The sequence below is a fragment of the Oxyura jamaicensis genome, chromosome 2 (assembly GCF_011077185.1).
Source record: "Oxyura jamaicensis isolate SHBP4307 breed ruddy duck chromosome 2, BPBGC_Ojam_1.0, whole genome shotgun sequence".
Taxonomy (NCBI): Eukaryota; Metazoa; Chordata; class Aves; order Anseriformes; family Anatidae; genus Oxyura; species Oxyura jamaicensis.
The window spans coordinates 67,592,719-67,618,399 of NC_048894.1; the positions used below are offsets into that span (position 1 = coordinate 67,592,719).

At 42.1% G+C, this 25,681-nt stretch overlaps 1 protein-coding gene across 1 annotated transcript in view; it reads left to right on the forward strand.

Annotated features, from left to right (window-relative positions):
* NEDD9 (neural precursor cell expressed, developmentally down-regulated 9) overlaps nucleotides 1–14,829 on the forward strand; it is a 68,194-nt gene extending 53,365 nt beyond the window's left edge. The window contains exons 3-7 of the mRNA XM_035316097.1: nucleotides 8,286–8,387; nucleotides 9,592–9,693; nucleotides 10,110–11,309; nucleotides 11,656–11,745; nucleotides 13,271–14,829. Of these exons, the coding sequence (XP_035171988.1) occupies nucleotides 8,286–8,387; nucleotides 9,592–9,693; nucleotides 10,110–11,309; nucleotides 11,656–11,745; nucleotides 13,271–13,780 (2,004 nt within the window). The 3' untranslated portion in view covers nucleotides 13,781–14,829. The remainder of the gene's footprint in view (nucleotides 1–8,285; nucleotides 8,388–9,591; nucleotides 9,694–10,109; nucleotides 11,310–11,655; nucleotides 11,746–13,270) is intronic.
* The last annotated feature ends 10,852 nt before the right edge of the window (nucleotides 14,830–25,681 follow it).

A 25,681-nucleotide genomic window follows, 5' to 3' on the forward strand; every position in this document is an offset into this window, starting at 1 on the left:
TGACTGAGGGACACTTCCCCTACTTCTGCTTGTGTGCACGCATGAGAGCACTCATGTGAAATTAAAACTGGCAGTGTTTCATCACAACCATTTTTCCCCTCACTTGGAAATGCCAATTTGCCCAAACTGAAACTGTTGACAGGGAAGAGTCATTTCTGAGAAATGTCTCAAATAAAGAAATAAAATATTTGAAGGGAAACAAAAAGTCATTGAAACATCCAACTTAAACATTTTCCAAATGAAGATTTCTTACCCCCTCTCACCCTTTTTATTCTCCTCTAACATTATATCTAGAAATTTAATATAGGAAGGAAGAAATAAGAAAAATAAGATGAAACTCCTCAAAAGAATTAAATAATTAGGACCAAACCAAACTGATTTATTGTTTGTGAGCCTTCAGGATTTCCTATCACTCACAACAGTAAGACCATACTCTGCCCTACCTGTCCCAGAACCTTTTCTTCTCATCTTTGTTCTTCATTTCCTCTCATCCTCCAAACACCCTATCATTAGGCTTCTGTTTTTGAGAGCAGGCAGTCATACTATTACCAGCATAGGAAACAAGTGCACATGTTGAATGGTTCTTCATGTTGAACCTTTTTAAAATGGGAAGACTAAATAGACTGGGATGGCCAAAGCAAGAAACTGCTTCCAAAACACTGAAATACCAAGTTTTGCCATGGGCTTTTCATTAATCAAAGCTTGTGCTCAAATTTGATCACAGGCTTCCAGATAATGCTTTAGCAAATACACATACTTCTCCACCAGAAGAACTGAGCACACAGTAATTTTGGCAGATTTTTTTCACCACAACCATTTATTTCGGCACTCTAGAGTGCATGACTCTTCTATCACTAGTACTGTAACACATCAGCTCTTTAGACTTGCTGGCCAACACATGCAGAAATGATGAAATCAGTCTGTCTTAAATGAGTAATTGTCATGGGGATGGCACTGGTAAAACCCTTCACAAGTGTATTGGACAAGTATCACTTTTTCCACTTTCCTTGAAAATGCTGATAATTTTCAGCTATAAAGAGCTGCTCTTTGCAGTTGTTCTCTTCCTCTCCTCAAAAGTGACACGTCTTCAGAAGTATTGATTTGGCTCATTCTTCTTAATCACATTTTGTAAGGAAGAATTACATCAGAAGCTAGGAATACCCCTTCCCAGTCAGCCTTGCAATTCAAGGGCAGCCAGCACCAAGCCTGTTCCACTGAAGCAAGCAGAAATGTTGCTCATAACAAAACTGGCAGAAAACCCTCAAGCTGATGTGAGTGAGAGCAGGATCAAGTCATGAAAGCATCATTAAATGAAAAAAAAAAAAAAAAAAAAGATTTTGTTACTGGCAAATGTGTTTATCCTTTTTCCACCTTGTACTGCTCATTCAGCAAAGTCTATGCAAAGATGGACCTTTGTATCTGCATTTGGTTTTTGATCATGAACACCAGCAGCAAGCAAAAATGCAACACCATAATCCAAAACTACAGCTGATGCAAATCAGCACCATTCCACCGTACTAATACAGCACTGTCATTCTATGCTAGTGGAAGCTTAGGTCATCCTTGTAACTCTATAACTTAAAAAACAAAACAAAACAAAACAATACAAAAAAAAAAAAGAAAAACTGCCCCCCCCCCCCCTTCCCCTCCATGGGTTCATGGTTTGGATCAAGGCCAGCATGTGATTCCACATTTTTTATTTAAAATCACTTTTACATCTTCTATTTTACATCTTTGAGAATCGCAACCCAGAACTTGTATAAATCTGGTATATTGATCTGATATTATTGATCTGGTATTATTAATCTGGTATATTGAATCTGATGACATCAAGAGAAGAAAAAAGTAACAGATTTTTGTTACTTCTTATTGTATTTGTATTACAGCACCATGTTTTACTTTATTTTGCTTTTTTAAAAAATAGACTGGGCATCTACCGGTGAGGCACTTCATAGCCACATCATAAAGTTTCCGTTTCAAGCTGTAAGTCTGCAAAGCAAAGCATTTTTAATTTAACACACTGGGTGAGTCAATGACATCTGGACATGCTTCAGCCCTGAGAGCATGTACAGTGACAGCAGAAAAGCCAATCGTCTTAAGCAATGGTCCCAGACAACAAGTGGACATAAAGCACAGGGGGAAGATAAGCAGGCATTTTAAAGATGCCTGCAATGTCAAGGAACAAACCAGTTCTGCGTCAGGGTAGCATTTGACACATAACCTTATCTTCACACATCTGAATCTTACTTCTCAGAAAATTCAATGGGGAACACCCAGTTAAAGACAGCCTGCACAAAAGCAGCAGTGTCACCATGTGTGTTGATACCATGCCTCTTTCTGCCAGAATAACTCAGTCAGCCTGGGAACGAGAAAGCAGTCATTCCTATTGATTTCCTTTTGTCCTTCAGAAACAGTTGGCGGCATAACGTTAGAAATCAGCTCACAGTTGCAGCTCCAAACCTGGTGCATTAGAACTGCCTCTACAGGCTTCCCCCCCTCTTTCAGCTTGCGAAGCTTGAGCAAATGCTCTCCAACATTTCAGTGATGACAGAAAGTACACTACCTGAATATTTTATAGTGGCCTGGTGGTTATTCATTATTTAGATTGAACTAAAGTGTTATGATTTGATTACCCTAAGACCTATGGCAACTCACAAAAACAAACATTAGTAAGCGCAAGCATACTTAGTACATGTGATAATGAAACCACAACCTTTATTTACTGACAGCTGGAAAACACATTGGATATTGTCATGTATAGCAAATAAGTTAAGACTACTGCATCATACAAATATTTTTGCTCATTTTTGCAGCAGACAATCCTGAGTGATTTGATAGGTGTTATTGTCAGGAAATTCATTATCAGTCACTGGAAATCTTGATACAGCTTGTAAAAGACAGGAGAGGAAACAATTTTTTTTTTTTTTTTTTTTGTAAAAAGGATGGAGTTTAGCCAGCTAGCTAAGTTTTTTCCTCTTATCTTATGAATGCTCTTCTTAACACAACCCCCTTGCTGTTCTACTTAGTCATATAACCACTACCACCCTCATTAAAAAAAAATAAAAAATAAATAGACACCTGGCTTCCTAAGCAAATGAAGCAAAACAGAAAGACAGGCTGAGAGGTGTGGCTCACTGTCTGATCCAGCACACTTCAGTGGCTCAAAGAGTCCAAGACAGAAAAGACCACTTCCCCCCCCCCCCCCAAAAAAAAAAATCACCCTCTTAGAGTTTTCCCATATCCCTTTGGCTGTTTCATTTTCCTTGCAAACCTAAGATAGTCCAGGTAGCTGTTATATATCTACTTCAGAGGCTTAGGAACTCCATTTTATGCACAACCACTTGGTCTTTTCCAGGACAGGACTCCTTCCAGGGCAAGCCACAGCCGATTTAACAGAGCCAGGACTGACAGCTGACATTAGCAGCAGCTTCTGGCTGTAGCTCATGCCCTCTGCTGAGAGTTACCATGGGCTGAAGAGGAGAGCATCATGGGAGGAAACATATTTCAATGCAACTATTTATCCAGATTTTAAAAATACATATACAAGATCTAATGCATGTCTACTCTTCTTCACCTCTAAAAGCACCAATCAAAAGCAGTCAGCTGGTTTCGGTTCAGAAGGTTCTTGGGATTAAGAGGCTGTACTGGGAAATAGCACTGATTTGGGGCAAGTTGTTCAACATACCCATGCTTCAGCTTTCTCACCCTATAAGACTAAGTAAAGCTTATTTTCCATCATTCTGCATATCAGGTACTGCAGTTCAGGGGAAGAGGCTGAATTCTGCCCTCAACAGTATTGTTGTAAATCCAGAGTAATTCTGTTGGCTTCTGTACATTTATTCACCATGTCCTCTTTAAACAATTTTACAATTCTACAAATTACAATTCTACAAATTCTACAATTTTGTGCATCTGCAGGAAGTACAGGAACTGTATTGTGGCTGCCTTAGTTTGGAATGTTCTCTGTTTTAGCTTAACTTCCATTTTAATCCTGGAAGAAACAGAGTATCTTTTTTTCCTTATGTTTAAGGAAGAGAACTTTAACGAACCACAAGGCTGGGTATTTTGCAAAGTACATGCACGTTGAGCTCTTTTTCTTGTTCATAAATGCGCCATTGGCATGGAAAAGACGCAAGTAATTGCTTTTGGAAGAGTGTGGTATTCAGCAAGAACAGAACAAACTTTCTCTTCAGTTGTCTTTGTTTTTCAGTACTGAATGTTCAAAGTAGGCTCATTACATGTTTCACCGGAGCCAAACCTGGTCCCTGTTAGTTGCCCTGCATGGATTAAGTGGTTAACGATGTTTTGAGAATGTTGGGCTAACTAGTTTGTGGGAACACCATCTGTTTCCTTCAGTGTGTAAACAAGGAAAATTGCTGGTTTGAAATGCAGGATTATTTAAACTCAGATAACCACAGGCATTCTTAAAAGAGAAGAGGTAAAAGGAAAAAGAATACTCTTATGGTCTGAGGATCAGTGACGTTTGCTGAAAAATAAATCCTTAAGTACCAAACAGGGCTGCTATCCCCATTCCACAAGTGAGAGAAGGGGAACTTTTCTTTTGCAGCCACCTCCTTCCTTTTGAAGTCTGTTTTCAAAACTAAATGGATAGCAAACATGTAAAACCATAAAAACTGGTTCAACAATGCATTGAAAGGGCTGAGCATCCCATTCAGAAGTTCATTTAATAGATTTGTGGGTGAATAACCCAAATCAGAATTTTCTTCTGAAAGTACTGGGTTTGGTGGCTTTCTTACTTCATCTATCCAGCTACCTCACTCTTCCTCATTCAGAAAAAGCAGTGTTCCATATTTTCATTTCATTGAGCAGCATGAGTATTCTTTTAAATTACTGTTAGGAAACATTTGCTCAAGGTACGTTTTGGTGATTAGCAGCTTCTGTTCTGAATTGACTAGGAACAAGCAGTCCAGCAGAAGGCATGTTTAACCTAGTGAAAAGTGATGGAAGAGAAGAGGAGCAGAGGTACAACAGGAAATGTTCTTGTACTCAGTGCAGAGCATTATCAGCATTTGTGGGGAATTTTATGAAATCACTCAGAACATGTTGTTACTGGAGAAAAATCCTTCACACAGGAAAACACACCTGAGTCACTGGGAGAACAAAGTTGTCTTTCATATTATCAACAGACCTTGGTTGTTGCTGGGTGTTGCTTTTTTTTTTTTTTTTTTTAGTGTATTTTCTGTTTTTTCTTACAGCTATTTCAGAAGCCTGAAAAGGAGCAGATATAAAAGCCTCAGGCATTTTTACATGGAAAATGCCACATTAAACACAGTACACTGCTAAGTGTGGCCTTCAGAGAGGTCAGGTCTCATGTCCACAGTCACTCATGTAGGCAGGCTGTACTCATGAATCCCCCAAATCAGGCATGTGGTGCTTTAACCTCACGTTGCTCTTTGATGACAGCCAGAAGCCCCCAGAGTGACCCTGCTTAACCACTACTTCAGCTTAGTCAAGTCTATGCAAATGCAAAAGTGTCAGAAAGCTAAGTGCAGTTGGCTTCCTTCATCTGGCCAGCCTAACTTTAGTGTAGGATCACATTGGAGCCATAAATAAAAACAGCAGCCTTGTAGTTGTTTAAGCCTTTCATATGGCATCTGGTATGCCAGCCTTTTCTGAAAAACGGGAAGGGTCTCTAAGAATGAGCAACAAGAATAACCGCAGCTGCGTGATACTACTGCTGTGCAAATGCTGAAGAACTTGAGGTTCCAGAAAGCTCCTACTGAGGTGCTGTGTGCTGTCTCCTTGGGTAGGACTGGAAGAAGCATCTTGCATCTGAGGCCTAGAGGAGATCTGGTCAAATTTTACTCCTAATCTAGATATAGGATTGAGTTCAGCTTCTGGAATAGGTCACAACTGAGCAAACATTTATAAAGATTTCAGCCTGAGGAATGATGCCCATCTTTTTGGAGCCTGACAGCCTTGTCCTGCGAGGCACCACTCAGCAGGTAAAGCAGAGCTGACCTTCAGTGGTGCACCACTTTTCCCTTCTCCCAGAGCTGGAGTGGGGCCTCTGCCTGCATCTCAACAACAGTCTGTTTTTTTCTCTGCCATGGTCAAGCACTGTCCTGGTGTAACAAGCAGCCTAATGCCACAGTGTTCACGGTGGCAAAAGTATTCACAGAGATGGGCTATACAAGAAGCCATTTGTGTTTTTACTTTGCATTTTCTGTTCTCCTGAAGGACAATTTTTAAAAATCCGCTAACTCATTATTGAAGCAAGGCTGTGGCTGTGATTTTCGAACTGCTGGAAGGATCCTCTGAGTAAACACTACTTAAAATCAGGTCCTTCTGTTCCTAACTTGGGTGGAAGGCATTTGACTGGCAGCACCTAACTGAAGGGGAAGAAAAAAAAAAAGTATGCTAGTCTGATCTCTAGCCCTCATGCTCAGAAAAAGCACAGGGAAGCGATGTTGATATAAGTTAAAAGTTTCTCAGGCAAACAACATAATCCCAGTAGTACATGAGAATGGCCTGGGAGGGGTGATGTCTGGAGTGAGTCATTATGGGAAGCTTCCAGTAACTTAAGGTCTTTAGAGTTTTGCCTTTAGATCTCTTTTACAATGTAGTAGATAACTCAGGGGGAAAAGAATCAGTCTGTAATAAATAGATTATTTTTAAAAAACTCATAAGTATTTAAATCCTATTAATCCAACACCCACTTCAGCAGAAGCTCTCTGATGGACAGTGAACTGATATAGCGCTGTGGAGATAGTATCACGTCCAGTTCCATCTTCCCAGTCCTCTTATGCTAATTCAGGGAAAAGCAGCTGCAAAAAACAAACAAACAACAACAACGTAAAGACATTCCTCCCTCACTTCAGGCGCACACAGTCACCACAGTGTACATACTACAGGGCACATTGCCTTGGGCTACTCACAGCTGAATCACACCTGTATTTGAAAGTGATAGGACAGTCACTGTAGTGGGGGGAATCCAGTGCTTTTTTCATGGTACAGTGCCCTGAAAAAAAACTACACAGCAATATTTATGCAGCAAATAAAAAGAAGAAAAGCCTGCATTGTTAATGCAGCAAAGAAGAGGTAGCAGGTTAACATCAGGGAGTTTCCCTGCAGACCTTAGCCAAGCAATACTCACAGTGAAATTTGGCCAAGACGCGATGATTTCTTATAGTCAAAACTGTTGTGGGATCCTTACTGAGCATGTGGTTGGAAATTCTCTTTGACATCTTGCATACATTTCTAAAGATAGTTAAGTAGCTCTGGTAAACAATTCTCCCCTGCTGAGCACAAAACCACATCTTGTATGGGCCTATGTAATTTGTCATTTTATGCCTTTAGGTTACGGTATTTCTATTTATTTTTTGTTGTTGTTGTTGGAGCTAAGCAGCACCAGCAGAGGTTAAGCTGTATTTCCACTATAAAGTTAGCTCTTTTGGGGATTAGGTAACATCATTTCTTTTATACCACACTATACTGAAATTCTGGCATGCAGATGCCTTCCAAGACATAAGGCATTTATTTTTCACCAAAATTTATTTGAAGTCATTATTGGCAGTTAATGGTTTAGAAAACGCCAAAAATGTAAATTCTGAGCTTTTTTTCAGAGATTGCTCTCACATTGCATACTTAAAGAATGGCTTAACATTTCCTATCTCTTAGCCACTAATATAGACAAACCAAACAGAGACAGCATAATTAAATGCCCCACTTTGGTAAGTTTAAGCATAGCTTTTCTAGGTAAAGAATTTTCAAAGCCACAGCTCACTCAGTTATTCAGGATGTTGTCCTGTGGGGCACAGTAACATTAGACATTCTGCTGGAGTAGGCAGAAAATACTTCCATGAACAAAGGGGGAAGACTCCCATAATATTTTGAGCCTCTGTCAGTAAGTGGGAACACTCAACACATCAGAAGGATTAGCAAGGTGTGTATAGCCTTGATCTCAGTGAGAGGGTGGTACGACTGTCACATTGTGTGGTCTGTGCTAATTGGCGGTCAACGAGAGGAAGGGATAAAGTTCTCTTGTATCTCTGAAAGAGAATCTTTGCTTGACAAATAGGAGATAAACAAGCAGCTGTGTCAGAAGTGGTCTGGAAGGAACAGATGGCGCATTTATAGCTAGTGATGGTCACTTTGCTGAGTTCAACTGACAGAAATATATGTAGACTTGTGTTACTGACATCGTCACCTAAAACGTGAATGTTAATAATACCAGAATGTTTCCACTGAAAACCCTATGCATTTACAGAGAATACATGCCAAAATCTTCAAAGACTTAAGTTTCCTACTCTTCTAACCCACAGGTAATAACTCCAGTCAGGTCAGGCCAAGGTTATGTTTATGAATTCCCTTCCAAATGCCAGAAGGATACCTATGACATCCCCCCTGTTCGCCCTCTCCAAGGGGTAAGTACCAATAAAACTGCCAACAACACTGAAAGGGCACAAAAGATTATTAATTTCTACGAGAAGTTTAAGAGCAAAGTGAGTTCTCTTGTTTCAGAGAGAAAGCATGTTTTAATTAAATGCAATGACTTTTTCACAGAGTGCAGAAGTATTTCAGAGTTGTATTTGAAGTTGACTGAGCTCTGGCAGCACACCAAACACAAAAGTCCCATTCATTTTCTGTATTTTGATCAAACAAAATATCTAAACAGAATAAACTTGCTGCCTGGGAACATTTTTTTCCTTTACTTTGTTTTTAGAAAGTTGACAGTAATTCATTCAGTAAGGGTAAAATTATCTGCCAGACAAACAGCTACCATACAGGAAATTGTTTTCACCATGTGTCTACTGCACCATGTCACTGAACTTGAAATATATCTTTGTTCTGGGGAACACCTTTGGCACATGATCTCCAAGACCAGGGACATCTAGAATGGATGCTTGGCAGACTTCTAACTCAACAGCCCTACATCCCTGTGTGGCTCTTTAATAGTGCAGCTCATCTAGGGAACAACATTGATAGCCAATAGTACATAACAGACTAACACTGAGTGGATGGAACTGTTGGGAAATCTGGGGTAAGAAACACTCGAACATTATTAGCCTTAGAGCACACGCAGAACCCGCTGTACCATAGGACATGACACCAAATGGGTTGCTTGAAACAGCAGACGGCTTTACTCCCTGCTAGTAAGACAGCCCACACTACACCTGATAAAGCAGATACATGATACTGAGGAGCAGCCTTAATCTCAGAGGGTTTGGTAGCATGTTCTTACACAAGCTTATTCCTCCATCCCTCTAATCTCTGTTAGTGAGGGTGTCATCAATTCTAGTCACGTGAATGTAGTGCTCTCCTGTTCACCCCAACAGACACCTGTAATAGACTGGCCTTGATTTAACCTTTAGGATGGAAGTCAGCCATGACTTCATCTTTTCAGTCTGCTGTCCACACATTTCCCCAAAGGGGTCCTACTAGCAGAGCATAATTTCTCCTAACTGTCCAAAATACCAACCAATCCAAGTAGCTGTCCCACATGAAACAGAGTTGCACAGCTCTGGTCATCTTCAATCTGAGAGGAAACATGGAAACCAAGAAAACTTACCCAAGACCAGAGTCTTTGTGAAGTGACTTACTTCTATAAACAATTTATTCTTTCTTTAGATATATGACATTCCCCCCACGTCGGCTAAGGGGACTGCACATCCAGGTCCCATGGGAGAAGCAAAAGCTTTAGGAGTCTATGATATACCACCTGCCAAAGGGGTAAGTGCTAGAATTTCCACAAGGTCATGTTTAAATGAGTTCATGTATGATTCTGAAGGAAAATGAGATTCAGTACTTTAAAGATTTCCTTAAGCTTTTAAGGTTTTTGTTAAAACTGATGAAGTGAAGCACTGTATCAAAACTGCTAATGTTACGGAGTGTGAACTGGTCATTAGACCTAGATTTTCCTTGTGGCAGCATGTGGCCTTCTTGGATTTTGCTGCCCATGAGAATTTGCATAAAGACAAAGATTAAAAAGTGAGATATTAAAACTGATGCTCCATCAAACTCAGAATGTCTGACTCCATGGAATTCAATAGCAGATCTTCCATCCAAACATTCAATTTGCCGTATAGAAGTATGTAAACTATTTTGCTATTCTAGCCAAGGGTTTCATGGTTTGCTTTCTGTTTCAGATCTATGCTATACCTCCATCTGCATGCCAAGATGATACAGGCCTGAGGGAAAATTTGCAGGATTTTTCTTCTCCAATGGGGCACAGTGCAAGACCAGAAGGAGTGTATGATATTCCTCCTCCTATCACCAAAGCAGCTGGGAAAGAACTTAAGAAATTTTCTTCCGAGGGCCTTTTATTGACTGATGGGGTAACACACAAACAGAATGTTTATGACATCCCTGTGAACCATCAAAACCATTTTCTTGGACAGCAAATTGCACCTCAGAAAGACGTTTATGATACCCCAAGGGGAATTGCATTCCCAGGACAACAGACAGGACTCATTGAAAGTCTGGTCTCAGAAGGAAAAGAAGGTGTATATGATGTGCCACCACCAATTTTCCAAGACACTAAAGGCTTACAGGATGTGACTGATGGGATCAATAGGTTGTCTTTCTCCAGCACAGGAAGCACAAGGAGTAACATGTCCACATCTTCAACAACGTCAAAAGACTCTTCTTTCTCAGCATCAACTGCACAGGACAAAAGACTGATCCTTGATCCAGACACTGCTATAGAGAGGCTTTATCACCTTCAGCAGATGGTGGAGACAGCTGTCAATAACCTCATGGCCTTCACTACAGCAGACTGGCGGTCTTACGGACATATGGAGAAACACATCAATGAAATTCATGCTGCTGTGGATAAGGTAGAGCAGTCACTGCTGGAATACCTTCAGTTTGCAAAAGGGTCAGCAGCCAATGCTTCCTGTCTGTCTGAGTTCAGCCTCTACAACAAAATGAGGAGGGAGGTGCAAAGGCTGGAGGACTCTCACCAGATCCTTACCCAAACCAGCCATGACTTGAACAGCTACAACTGGTCTTTGAACGTCCTAGCTGTCAACAGACTACAGAACAAGTGTGACGACCTAGACCGGTTTGTTATGGTGGCAAAAACAGTCCCGGACGATGCCAAGCAGCTGACCACCACGATCAGCGTCAATGCTGAGGTGCTCTTCAAACAGGTGTTGAGCAGCTCACATTTCAGGAAGGTACCAGAGAATATGAATGCTCCTGACTATGTATATAACAATCCTCATATGCAACGTCATGGAGAAAAAACACAGAATCACTGTGGTTCCCTTCCTCCACTCCTGAGTACCACCAGCGAGAGCTTAGAGAAGAGCTGGATGGATGACTACGATTACGTCCATCTTCAGGTAGGTAAACCTAACACCTTGTTCTGTGCAAGACCAGGTAAGAGTTGTTGATGCTTCTTTTTGCAAAAGCTGTTTGCAGGAAATTAGCAAGTAGATTGTCACACTAAGACATGTTCAGGAGTAATTTCACCAGGGTGATTACTTGCTCTCAAATAGGACTGTCGCACAGACAACAGCAATAGCCTTTTACTTCAGCTGTGCTATCCTTTTCTTCTCCCTGCTCTCAGGGATCTACTGCCAGTGAAAAAGTTGATATAAAGAAGCCTCCTATTTGGCCTATAAGTTGTCATTTAGCTCAGGAGCAGTTTTGTTTTAACACAGTATCTTCTTACATTATGCTAAACAGGGGAAAGAAGAGTTTGAGAGGCAACAGAAGGAGCTGCTGGAAAAAGAAAATATAATCAAGCAGAGCAAAATGGAGCTAGAACACCATCAGGTATGTTTGCTGAGGTGCAATAATCACACGGAAATGTGACATTCTTGCATATACGGAGTACTGGTCAAATATAGCAGGACAGGCCCTTGCTGTACGACTGCTAGCACCTTGGCTGTGAGACATACCTGAGTGCCAGAACACACAGCTAGGAAGTCCCATATGGCTGGGACTGGGTCTTGGCTAGACAGCAGACCCAGGTTAGCTTCTTTCCAAGCCGGATTTGTGCCAGTCAAGCTCCACCATTAACAGATTTAGGAATGCAAAGGACAAAGACACACACTGTCATGATCCAAATGAGAAATGGTCAGCACTAAGATTGTAGCACTTTCCTTGCCCTTGGCATCTGTATCAGCCAATGCTTATGCCAAAGAAAGCTCAAGTATTTAATGCAGATGAGCTGTTCTGAAAGTCAGCATCTCTGCCCACTCTGTTTCCTTGCTGCCACTCAGTAACTGTGTGGAAGCAGAGCCACAGCTCTTGGTGTTCAGAATGACATCTCTTGTGACACAAATAAGCCTTTCCCTTAAAAACAATTTCCAACCATCTCAGTTTAAGAGATCAGTTATCTTTTTTATTACAGTGCACCGCTATGGCAGGCTCACTTGTGTACATGTAATAGAAGGCAGTCCCTATCTCCAAAAATTCTTGTCCAAAAGAGAAGCAGACTTCCGTAGTATCATATAGTGGGTTGGTCACAAAGCCAACCTGAGAACTCAATTTTCCTGACCCACAATCCAGTGTCTTAGTCACTGGACCACACTGAATACACATGCTGCCTGCACATACATTCAGTGAACAACAATACCATTAACTTTAATACTGGTTAATATCACTTTAAAGCTAAAGAAAAACAAACAGGCAATATAAGTTTGATGACTGTCTTTGTGCCATTTATCCTTCAGTAGGTTGCTGCCACATGATATGGCAGCAAATTTTATATTAAAGAAACAGAAGAGCTGAGAACATTCCTGTTTCCCCCACTTTTGGTGGGGAGGACAACAGTAAAAGACACCTCATGTTCTGCATTTCCTGCTGTCTGAGCATATTAAACTTTTGCTTCATCAGCACTTAAACTTAAGTGCCTGTCTTTAATTTCCCATTTGTTTTTGTTTTCTTTAAAAGCAATTAGGAGCCAAGAATTGAAGGTTTGTCATCTCAAAACCCCACAGAAATGGCAGGTTTTTAAAGATTGCATAGCTGTCATTGCCACCTGGATCCATCCCTCATTTACGATTTCAGCATATTCTAAATGAGAAATAGCCTGTAAATTCAGTAGGCTTCTAAATGCAGATGGAATGCTTTTAACGTTTTTTTCTTCTGAACTCTATTTGGGTTTATGTTAACAAAAGCTCCACCCTCACTCTCCAAAGTAAGATATTCTTAAGAATGTGTACACTAGTTTTTATTCAGTGTGAAACTAATCTAGGATAGCTGTATTACTGTTCTGAGGAATAAGGTATTACTGTAATACTTAACCTCTTTATAGGAACATTATTTGAAGAGAAACTTTTTATTTGTCTTTCAGATCAATCAATTTCAACAGCTGGAGCAAGAGATAACAAAGCCTGTAGAGAACGACATTTCGAAATGGAAGCCACCTCAAGTTCTCCAGATTGCAAACAACACTGCTGCCTCTCATGACAGAAAGCCACTTTTATTCTACTCTGACCAATATGAGACTCATTTCAATTATCTCCTAAACACCATTGATGCCTTTTTCAGTTGCGTCAACACTTCTCAGCCCCCTCGAATCTTTGTTGCCCATAGCAAACTCGTCATTTTGAGTGCTCACAAACTTGTGTTCATTGGAGACACACTCACACGGCAAGTGACAACTCAGGACATACGTAACAGAGTGAGGAACTCCAGCGACCAGTTGTGTGAACTGCTGAAGAGCGTCGTGATGGCTACAAAGATGGCTGCCTTGCATTACCCTAACACCGCCGCGCTACAGGAGATGGTGGACCGAGTAACAGAGCTGTCTCATCAGGCACAGTTATTTAAACTCTCACTAGTCCAGATGGCATCCTTATGAAACAAAGCAGAACATGACCCATGAACAGTGGAACAGAAAAGCAAACTGGAACTATTTTTATGTAAACGTTATCATTTATTTTTTGAAGATTTTTATATGAAATGTTTTAAATATGGTCTTACGAGTTAGAGAATCTAAAGAAATCAGGGATCTGGGAATATATCTGGCTCCGTATTGTGTTTCTAATATACATTTAGACATGTATACACTCTGTATATGTATATGTTGCTACATTCCCTAAAACAACATTAAGCACCTTAAAGTATGCATCGGGTAAGCAGTGCATATCTTTTGTATATACTGCTATTTCTTCAGTATATTTAACCAGATGCTGCACTCCTCTTGATTCATTCCATCTTAATTTTGGCACATAGACTGGTTGTGAAATCTACTTGTAGCAATCCATGAAGCAAGTGTAATGGTTCTCATAGAACCCCATTCCCTTAATGGAATTAACCTAGTAATTTCCAAGGACTTTAACTTCCCTCTCGCTGTTTTGTTATATACAGGATCCAATCATTCTGAGTAGTATATATGCACAACTGCAACAAGCAACAAAGTATGTTTTTCGGGGAGAAAAGCATTTGTAGGCCATATAAGAAACAACCTTCTAAGAAGGAAAAAACTGTGCATATTAAATATCTTATGGCATTCAAATTTTGCTCTTTCTAATAACCATACAATATCAGATTTTAAAACCTGGAGTCTCAGCAACATAGATTTATGTTTACCTTGTATATCCTTGCATTGGCAATTAAATTAAAGTTGTGCTCAAAAGCCTTGTTTATGGACTCAGAGTTATCCTGAGAAAATCCATTGGGCTCATCTTTGAGGCTGCAGATGAGCAACGTCTCAAAATACCAGTCCCTCCAGAAGGATTAAGGTAAGGATTGTAATTCATACAGGAAAAACAACAGAATTTGAAGTATTGGATAATTAAACATATGTATACATTATACACAATTTGATGAAGAAATGGCACTTATTTTTTTTCTAGGAAAAAATATTGGAAATTAATTGCATCTACTTCAATTTTGACTTCCATTCAAGTATTGGGCTTTTTTTCCCCCTAAATTCTGTTCCATAGCTACTGGTCCTTCTGCACTACAGCATTACCAGAAATGACGTCCTGTTTTAATAGGGCAATTACATCGGCAGTATACACAGTCTTACACAATAATTTTCAGTTTGGACCCTTAAAAATTAAGAGTTGCAGGGACCTTTAGCAACTTCATGTATGCCAGCTGTTCCAAAACATGTATGAACTTGTTTTTATTGGTTGCCTCTAAAATTAAGTCACAGAACACCAGTTGTGCATGGTCCTCAGATTAGAAGCCACTCTTCAAAGTGGGCAACAGGAGCAGTTGAGCTCATAAATACCAGGCAATTCTGGCATTTTTAAAGCAGAAACACTACTGTCCTCAGATAAGCCAGGGTAGTGCCACACTGTTGTATTCTGACTGCACGAGAGTGCAAATTGCTGGTAAATACACCATCACACATCAGTAGCACCTAGAAAACAGGCATTTCTGCTTAACTTTTTCTGTTTCCCTGTTTGTATCTAAGTATCTGCCTTATTGCAATGGGATTCATTGTCCTGAAACAAAGCAGTTTCAGCAGTGTATGAAATGCTGCTGTCTTAATATATCATCTCTGAGTAAAGACTGCTCTTAGCACCCATAACATCACTTCAAGGCTCCAGAAGGTCCCGAGGAAGTCCCAGCCCAACCTCAGAAGCATCAGGATCAGCCCCGGTGCTTGGCTCAGGCTTAACATTCAAAGCCCAAATTAGTTTGAGAATAAGGGTAGTTATCCTATTGTAACCAATAACCAAAAAATTATCTGTGTGAACCTGTTTTGTACTTGTGCTGTTTGGAATTCATTTGGTTTTCCTTGTTCACTTTTTTCATTGTATATTCTTAGGAAGTGAAAAGTTCTGAAGCTTAGCTGTTATTGCTGATAGTTTGTGCTTTCAAAAGAACCTTAATCACGAGCTTGTATACAGATTATTTTGTAGGGAGTCATTTTTAAATCGTTAAATGACTAGGGATTGTTTTTTTTGTTTTATTTTTCGTTTGTTTTTTAATAAAAGATGATATTTGGCCTTATTTTTTCTTGTTTGTAAGATGCTTAGAGGACTGTAAAAGATCCACATGGGAACCAGAAGAGCAGCTCTGCTCAGTGCAGCCATCCCTTCCCTTCAACCAACAGTGAGAGCCTCCCTCTTCTAATATGTGCCAGGTTAAGTGTATCTGGGCCTCAATGCCACCTGAAACAACCATATGGCTTGACAGATCACAGTGTTTTCTGAAAGTTATTTTCCCATTTCACTGCTGCTGAGGCATTGCCCTCCTGCTGTCAAACACCCTGGATGTGCAAGAAGGAGAAAAAGCCTGTCGCTGGCTGGGATCAGCTCCACTCTTACGGCAGTTCAGCTGCCAACAAAGAAAGTTCCTGCAGAGAAAATACAAATGAAAGCCTTGAGAACAAAATGCCTGGCGTGGCTCCTTCTTTCTTTGCAAGGGGACAGCTAAGGATCCATGAGGTGCTTCCTGGGAGTACTCCATTTTGTTCTGCTAAATTTTAAAAAGTCCAACAATAAAGGAGAGACTGGATAACCAAAACAGTTCAGAATTGAAAGCAGAGCCTCTTCTCTCTCCCCCCTGAGCTGCAGCATTCCCAGTCAGTTGCCAACAAATTGCTGCTGTTTGGCAACCGAGTGGATGGCCCATGTGAAATGAGTCTGATGTCCAGCAGGGAAAAACGTCTGCCTCACACTAGTGACAAACACAGAACACACTTGGCTCCTTACTTCAGTCAAGGAAGTAAATATTAATTCATATTAATTAGACAAACACTTCTTTTCTCTCCCAGAAAGATGACAAAGGGAAAAAGAGGAGACAAAAGCGGGTCTAGAAATTGGCAAGTTTCAGAGAAACTGTCAGTCCCATCCTATAATCTGTTTCCATAGAGCCCACAGGAACTATATTTTACTGCACCCCATACCACACAACTCCTCTGCTGCACCTCTGAAGTTTCTTGCAAGCCAGGGCTGCACAGCTGCTGCAGTTGTGCTCCCTGGGTATTGCTGAGTATTCAGGAGATCCGCTGCCTGCCTTTCCAGCTAAAGCAATGCAGGTGAAGTCAGTCAAGCTCCCACACCGCCACCAGATTACACCCCAGTATCTTCACATCCTCATAACTTCTATAATCTAGAGCTTCTAGCACTCTCCAATACGTACATCTGGGATACATTTCAGATCTGTCCTTCCCACATCTCCTGCTGGCGCTCCTCAGGGTATTCCTACGCTGGTAACACCGTCCTTCTACAAACAAAGCATCCAAAACCCATTCTTCTGCCAGTTTCTCCCTGACAAACCCTTCCTCCAGGCTGCCTACTCCATCCTAACATGCCTCAGTCTCAACCTAAAGACTTTAGAAACTTGTCATGCTTACTCCAAAGTCTGTTCTTAACCTTCCCATGCCTCCTTCTCCTCTCATATTAGCCCATGTTCAGGCAGGAAGGTTTCCAGGGTGAAGTATAATAGTCTCAGTGCTCATCCTAACTCTGAAACATGTCCACTCATTTCCTCACAGCTTACGCTGACAGTTTCAAAAGATATATGCACCACTCTTAAATCAACTGAGCAATTTTTCTGTCCAAAATAAGATTTAGAAGACCTCAGAGATACACTATCCAGAAAATAGGATATTTTTTTTTTTTTTAGGGGGGGGGGGGGGTGCGATTTTTTTTTTTCTATTTGCATCTGAATTCCACCCAGGACAGCAGCTTTCCCTGAGGAGTCCCAGAAAGAGCTGTGTGGCTCTTCAGCACAACAGCTGGCCTGCAGTCACAACTAGCTCTTCAAGAATTCCTAGAAGTGCTTCTGACTCCAACTGGGTGTTGAACAGTGCCTGGATGAAGTGACAGGCAGCAGAACACCTAGCCCAGCCTTACAGCAGGGCTGCTGACCTGAGAGCGAGCAGGAACAACAGGAATCTCAGCCTCTAGGGTTGACAGGGGACTGCATGGGCTTCCTCTGTAGCTGGTACCACCTTGGCTTCCCCCAACAAACCCCTCTGAGACAGCCTTGCTTTGATTAAATTAGAGACAAATTTTGAATGCAGCTCATATCTTTAGCGATGTTTGAGTATTCTGGACACACTGCTGGACTTGCTTTGGAAACAAGTACATCGTTCTCTTAGTCTTCAGTGCTTGTAAGCTACAGAGGGAACGAAACAGTAGCCAAACCTTAGAGCAGGTATCTCCGCACAGCTCCTCATCTGGGAAGCTCTGCTGGGTTCAGAGTGGTGTGCTTGTCATCCCACCACCTCCCAGCTCAGCAGCTTAGAGCTGGTGTCCCAAAGCAGAGGAACAGCAAAGACTGTTTCAGGTAAAAATGTCAGGGCATGGACTGGGCATGCATGCAGGCTTCACTTTAGCCTCTCATGGCATCAGAGCATCAGGAGTTGCCGGTGCTGTGGCAAGAAACAAGGAGAAAAAAGCTGCTTTTTCCTCCTGATAAACTTACATCTCTACACTTGTCATGGGTTTATCAGGAGGAAAAGCTGAAATGTTCCAGAAGGCAGAACAGTGCTGAACAGAACAAGACTTTTATGCCTCTCCTGGGCTTTACTTTGCAATAGTCATCTCCACACACAAGTTTGTGCCTCATTTCTCCTTCCAACAGGTATTGTCAGGCTAAACACAGCCCTGAACGGATTTGCAGCCTGCTTTTTTCTGCCCCTCCTTCTGGTTTTAACTTCTGCCCTTGCATTCCACAAGCAAAGTTAATCAAATCCACATTCCTTGTGTAAGTCTGTGTTGTTCCATTGCTATCTACATGGCTTCCCTGAGTCACTGCTGGGGGAAGAGCCCCGCACCTGGAAAGCCTACACACATGGAGCTGCAGGCTGCAACAAATTCAGCATATCTCCAGTCTCCCTGTCAAAGGCTTCTGTTTCTCTGCTGAACATGAAGGGGCATGCTATCTTTTTCTGTACAAGCAGCAACTTGATAGATCAGGCTGACTACAGCAAGAACAGAATGGGGGAGAACACTACGCATGGAGTCCACTGGAGATGCATAAAGCTCACCCCACCTGCAGCATGTTGCCCCGACCTTGTGTCACGAGCAGCAGCTGCCTCTGCAGGCCACAGCCTCCCAGAAGGTCACTGACAGAAAAACCCCAACAACATCATGATTCCCTGGCTCCACACACGATCACACCCATGTACTGCTGGCTGAAGGATGGGTGCAAAACCTTGCTGTGGCACCAGGGGGTTGTCCTATGAGATCAAGGTGATTTTTCTGCTTCCCCGTAATTTCCCTTAATTACAGGAAAAGCTATCGGTGCTCTTTAAGGTCAAGCTGTAGGATCCCAAATGCAAGAAACCATTTGTAGCTTCCCACTTAACTAACTTTACCCGGTTCCGCCCTGCAGCCAGGACTACCTGAACCATTTCCAGCCAGGAAGGTGAAGGAGAAAAATTCCCAGAAGCATATGCTGTTTATGCAGAGGCAGAAACATGCTTCATTTTACAATGAAGGTTGCAGTGAAGGACAAACAGAAAGGTCTGCAAGAGGAGAGCAGAGAGGAAGGAAAAAAGAGCAGCTTGCTCTGACTTCAAGTAGCCTTGCAGAAATGAATCAATCTTTAAACTCTTTGTGCAGGTAGAAGGCTCTGGGGCATTTCCCCCATACACTGATTCAAGCCTGGCTTTATTCCCAGCTAAACTCAAAGATAAAAAGCCACAAGAGTGACTGGCCGTGAACATGAAAAAGAAAAATGGACTTACACTGTTTTGTTTTTCCACCCTGTGCTTTGATTTTATGAAGGATGGTGGGAGCAGCTCAGCCAAAAGCCTTTATCTCAGGAGGCGATTTAAGCTAGAATTTGGTACCTGTAATTAACTTGCATTCCAGAAGGAGAGAAGTTAACTTAACTGGGCTTTTTTGTACTGCATTTCAAAGATAAATTACTTTTTGATAAATGAGAACAATCACATGTATTTTGCACTGCTTGACCTGCAGCTTTTGTCACTGCTTGAGATGCTGCTAACAGATTTACTTCAGGAATGAGCACAGCCCTGCTGACAACTCACATTGCTTTTGTAGGAACTAGTATAAGCAAAAGGACATTCCTAGAGCAGGGCTGCACTTCACAGGACATGTTATGGCCCTGTGCACATATGCAGGAGGTGGTCACAGGATCCAGCATTTTCATCCTGCAGCAGCAACAGGGAACTTTAAATAGACTAAAAATAATTATGAATCACCTAGTGTCCTGAGTGGAGTCCTAAACACTGTGGTGGTCTTTGTTCCTGTGTAGTTTAGAAACAACCGTCCTGCTTTGTGGATGGCTCGCCTATAGGAGAAATTCTGTACAAATTGGTAGCTTAAATACTGTTCTCTAGATATGCTTCTCTACTGTTTTCTAAAATACTTTTATTCTTGATTTGTAGCCTCAAAAACTCTGGTAAAGATATATATACATATATGTATTTCCTGTTGAAAACTAATCAAATGCCCTGGAGAATGTCCAGAGAAGGGTGAAGGGCCTGGAACACAAATTCTATGAGGAGCAGCCGAGGGAACTGGTGTTGTTCAGTCTGGAGAAGAAGAGGTTCAGGGGAGACCTTATTGCTCTCTACAACTACCTGAAAGGAAGGTGTGGGGAGCTGGGGGGGTCAGCCTCTTCTCACAGGTAACTAGTGACTGGACAAGAGGGAATGGCCTCAAGTTGTGCCAGAGGAGATTTAGGTTGGAAATTGAGACATTTCTTCTCAGAAAGAGTGGTCAGGCATTGGAATGGATTGCGGATGTGGCAGAGTCACCATCCCTGGGGGTGTTCAAGGAAAGGTTGGATGTGGTGCTTAGAAATACAGTTTAGTGAGTGACATTGGTGGCTGGGCTACATGATCTTGGAGGTCTTTTCTCAATACTACACACACTGACAAATCCTGCAGCTGTGAGCAGTATGAATAACCACCAGCTCCACCCAAGGAGTAAAGCTGCTTGAAGGCAGAGATACAAATGAGAGCCTACTCCTTGTTCCCTCTTTTCTTCTCCTTAGAGGTGGTGTACTCAGAAGTGCCCCTGTTTGGGTCAGTTCATCTCTTCTCCCAGTGTAAGACACCCCAGGTGTGACTCGTCTTGCTTATCTAAAGACATTTGCACATAAGCAATCACCAGGGCTCTCCTTAAACTGAATAGAGAGAAATAGGCTCAGTAAAGACTGATCTGTATGACTAAGTCTACTTTAGCATGAGATAAACTCCCTTCAGGCTCCATTGTTTACATCTCCTCAAGCCTCTACAGGCAGCTTAGGTAAGTGGCTCATCAACAAAGGATCACATTGTGGGATCCTAACATGACAAATCCCATGTCTGTCTCCTGTAACTTGGTGCAGCTACATACGGAGTTTAACTGGAGTCACAAGCTAAAACACCTTAGAAGCTTGTGGATTTCCCCAGGACCAGGGAGCCTGGTGTCAGTAAATCAAAGCTTTGGTGCTGAGGCTTCATCAGATCTCTTCTCTTGACAGCTCCCTGCTTGAAGCCAGGCTGAGCCCAGGCAGTCACCGGGGCTCTGGTAGGGGCCCACAGCTGCCAGCCGGCAGGCATGACAATGGCTGAATCACAAAAAAATAAGAAGGCTGAAAGAAGAACTTATATTTTACATACATTACAGCATACAATTTCAAAGTGGGGGTTTCAAAATGACTTTCTGACAGTGATTTTGCTTTCTTTTACTAGTTAGAAACATATTATGAAAGATTGTCATTTACTGTTTCCCGACTGCCAGCATATAGGCCTCCATCCCATTTTTGTCCTTTATCAGCACATGCATGACAATTATTTGGCAAACAATATGTATCTTAGTGAGTACACACATTCAACTAAATGAGTCTTCTACAGTGCACGATATTTGGAAACAGTCTTAGCTTATTCTCAACGCTTTATCTGACTGCATAAGCAAAGAAACTGCCTGTGCAACAAATTGCAGGGGCAGCTGCTACCACATTAATAATGAGCAAGGTACTGGGGCACTGTGATCATCACCAGCTAACCAGAGCACACCTATGATGGGAGCATCGGGACACACAGAAACTGTTCCTATACCACAAACCCATGGTACTACTATCTGGGAAGACAAAAGCACAAGCCAGCACTAGTTACCAGACCCTTACCACAACCCAAATCGCTGCAACTCACTTGCTTTCCAGCAGACAGATCTTCCTCCAGCTTTGCTAGCAAAGGGAATAAAATACCACATTTCACATTTTTCATATGGAGCCATTACATGTAACTTTCTGGTCAGGGTTCCATGACAGGGCAGCAGCACAGGAGCTCAAGGCTATCTGTGGTATCTCTTATACAGCAAACCAAGGCCTTTGGAGCAACAATTCCGACCCTTTTACAAGGAATAATCTCTGCATCCAGACAAGGCAACAGAGACTAAGATCTCTGTGCCACACAAACATTGTTCACTTTCACTTTTTTTTTTTTTTTTTAAGAAGAATAATGGAAGTAGAAAAGTGAAATACAATGTTTTGTACCAGAAAGCATCCATGCCTTCCCAGGAGGAAGCCGCACAACAGGCACCCAGGCAAGGACTGCAGCAGCAGCCTTCCCTTCCCCAGCAGGGCTGCTTATCCATAGCTGTGAAGATGAAGCCACCAGTCTCATTATCAGAGCAGCCACAGCTGTGGCCCCCTCACCAGCTGAGATGCATATATATCTTTAAAAACCTATTTCATGCTCACAGCAGCAAGTCCTACAGACTTGATTCACCTCTTGCTCTTGCACTGCAGGCAGAGAGAATGAAAAAAAAAACAACAACAACAACAACAACAAAAAAAAAACCACCACACAACAGAAAACCAAAAGGCTTTCCAAGCCCTACCTTTTGCACAAGTAGGAAGACTGATGAGCTGATGAGCTTTCCACAGCTTCCTTGCCCAGGCGGGACAGTCTCGCACCTGCTGACAGCAGCACAAAACCTGAAAGCAAAGCCTGGCTCCAAAACACACCAGCCCCTCAGCATGCAAAAGGTCTCAGGCAATGGGAAGGCTGCCACCTCATTCCCTGTGCTGCACCAAATGCTGGCCTCTTGCTGTCATTAGTAGTAGTAAACATGATGACTATTAATGAAACTCAGTCTATTGCATCTTCGTCCCATTGCAGGAAGCACACACCAAACCCTACCATTGCACCGTCTCCTTCTCTCAGCACACTTTCTTCCTTTTGCTAGGATGGGCTAAGCTCACCCAATCTCCCAGAATTACTTTAGAAGCATCCTCCAGTCCCGCTTGAAGTATTGAGGACAAGTGCAGCTCATCTATCGTGCCTCTCAGGAATGGCATGGGACAGAGGAGAAAATCTAGTGCCATTGTTGGAGATAGGTGTGGACTGTGATCACAGGGAGATGTCTCTCCCATACAGCATCAAAGGAGCTTCCGCTGATGTGGTGGATGGATCCTGCAAGACATTGACCTGCTAGGTGACTGCAGACAGCCCAGTTTATTCCCAACACATTTACTTTTGTTAAGAGGCTGTCTCGCCAAGTGCTAAAAACTGTTAAAAAGAGCAGAAGCCCTCCAGACCCAAGCAGCACATGAATGGCTCCAATGCAGAAGCGCAAGGGAAGCCCTGCATTAACCCTACCTTTATACACAAACTCCTGTGCACAGCTGACCTGAAGCCTTCCTGTCTTTCCATCCAATTCTTACTTACAGAAAACCTGCAGGGACATAGTGTCTATGAGCTCAGTCTCAGAGATGGATTGAAGGAGAAACGCATGTAGCCTGGACACAGACACAGCTGCAGTAAGCTGTTTCCCTGGCAAGCCATACAGCCTGAAAGATAATAAAAATATGCCAGCAGCTCTAAGTGTTAGATTTGATAATGGGGACTTGCTATTACTCCTAGCTAACAAACAAGGGTTCAAAGGGTACACCAACAAAATGCTCCCTGCTTCTCCCTTTGCCTGAATCAGCAGGATGACTCACAAGCTAGCAAGGCTCCCCCTACATCTGTATCTCATTGCTCTTCTCAAGGATTTCTATCTTCATTACATAGAAAACATGACACAGGCTCTCTACCCCCAAGCCTAGTATTAAAACCTTCCCTGCAAGGCTAATATTGAGTGAGCTCATCATGAGTCTTGGTTTTACAGCTAGAAAACAGCTGCTCCATAACCAGGAAGATTTTGACCAGCTCTGGTGGGCTGTCATTTCACCTCACATCCCTGCACATAAGAAGTGTAAGAAATGCAACAGCAGGTTGTTTCTGAAGAGATCTGGACAGCAGACAGTTTGCTTCTATGATTAGTCCAGAAAAAAATAAACATGGAAAACTAACCCATTTTTTAAGCTGGTCTTTACAACATTACAGTATGTTCATAACCCAGAGAGGTAAAGAAATGCTGCTTCTATTTTATGGCAAGCAGTAAGAAAAGCGGATACCTCTTGGTACTTTTAGGATTTCCTTTGAGGAAGATCACTTCTGAGGTCACTTTCTTTGACAAAATAAATAGATAAATAAATAAATAAAAATCCAGTGATCCTCCACTGCAAAACAACATGCAATTCCCCCAGGCACAGGACTCTACACACAGCTCATAGCTTTTTTGGCATGAGGCATGCAGGCAAATAGCAGCAAGGCATTCCCTGCAAGGGGATGCCCCTGTCCCTCTCAGCCAAGATCCACCAGGATTTCCACCGGGATCGCTAAAAACAGAGACAGCAAAGGTGCTTGACTGCACTGGGTGCACTGATGGGTGGATACTCAACAGGTCTTCTGCGATGTGCCCTCTACCTGCAAAGCTTGAAGGCCCACGCCATCTAGTGGTGAACAGCTGGGCCCCAATCTCCCTTTTCACCCACCTTTGGCAACAAAATCCTCCAGGTTTCAGACAAGACAGGCACAATTCATCTATTTGAGAAGCCAGTCCAGAGGTAAGCGCTTTCCTGATAGCCACACTATTACTGCAGCACTTCGGAGGAACATGAGGACATCTTGGAACTAGAGATAAGGAAAAAGTCAAGTCTCCCCTCAGTATTCGCATCCTTTAGGAAGTGTAAAAACTAACACCATTTTGGAAATGTAATTGCTGGTAATTAAGTGCTGCAAATGTCAAATAATCCTTGTGATTTTGGCAAATTAAGAGGTTAATACAGAAAGTCAACAGAAGAACTAAGAACAAGATCCAGAAAGTGAAATTTGTATTTGCTGATACCAGACTTTCAAATCCTACCGAGCCATTCAAGTCCTCCAGCACAGAGGAGATATTAATATCACATATAACAAGCTACCCTCCACTGCAGCAGTTTTTAGGAGAATGTAGGGTGCACACACCTCCTGGTTTGCTAAGTTTTGCTCCAGTGAAGGCAAGGCAATTGAAGCTCCAGTCACAGGTTTCCTCACAGCACAGATTTCTGCATAGAAGGCTGGAAGTTTTAATGGAGGGAACAAGAATCAGCTGCCTGCATCGTACTGCACATACACAGCCCCGGCTGGGAAGGATTTGCAGGTAAATAGTTATCAGGCCACAGCCCCCAATATAGGACGCGTCTTCTCACCATTTCAAGTTCAAGGGCACTGGCAGAGTCCTGGTGGCAAAGCACACAAGCCACGCTAGACGGAAGTACATCACAGTGTACACATTCAGAATAGGTGCTCAAAACACACAAATTTCTGATCTACATGAAGAGTACAGTAATATATATGTCTTTAAGTTTTGATATGAAACCCAGCATCCTTACACTACCAACTCCCAGTCTAATCCTAGGTAAAAGTCTTCACATAGGTATAACCAAGGCCACATAGGTATAACCAAGGCAAGATGAAACCCAGTTTGTTTTACAAAGGCTACCTGATCTCCTTGTGTTGGATAAA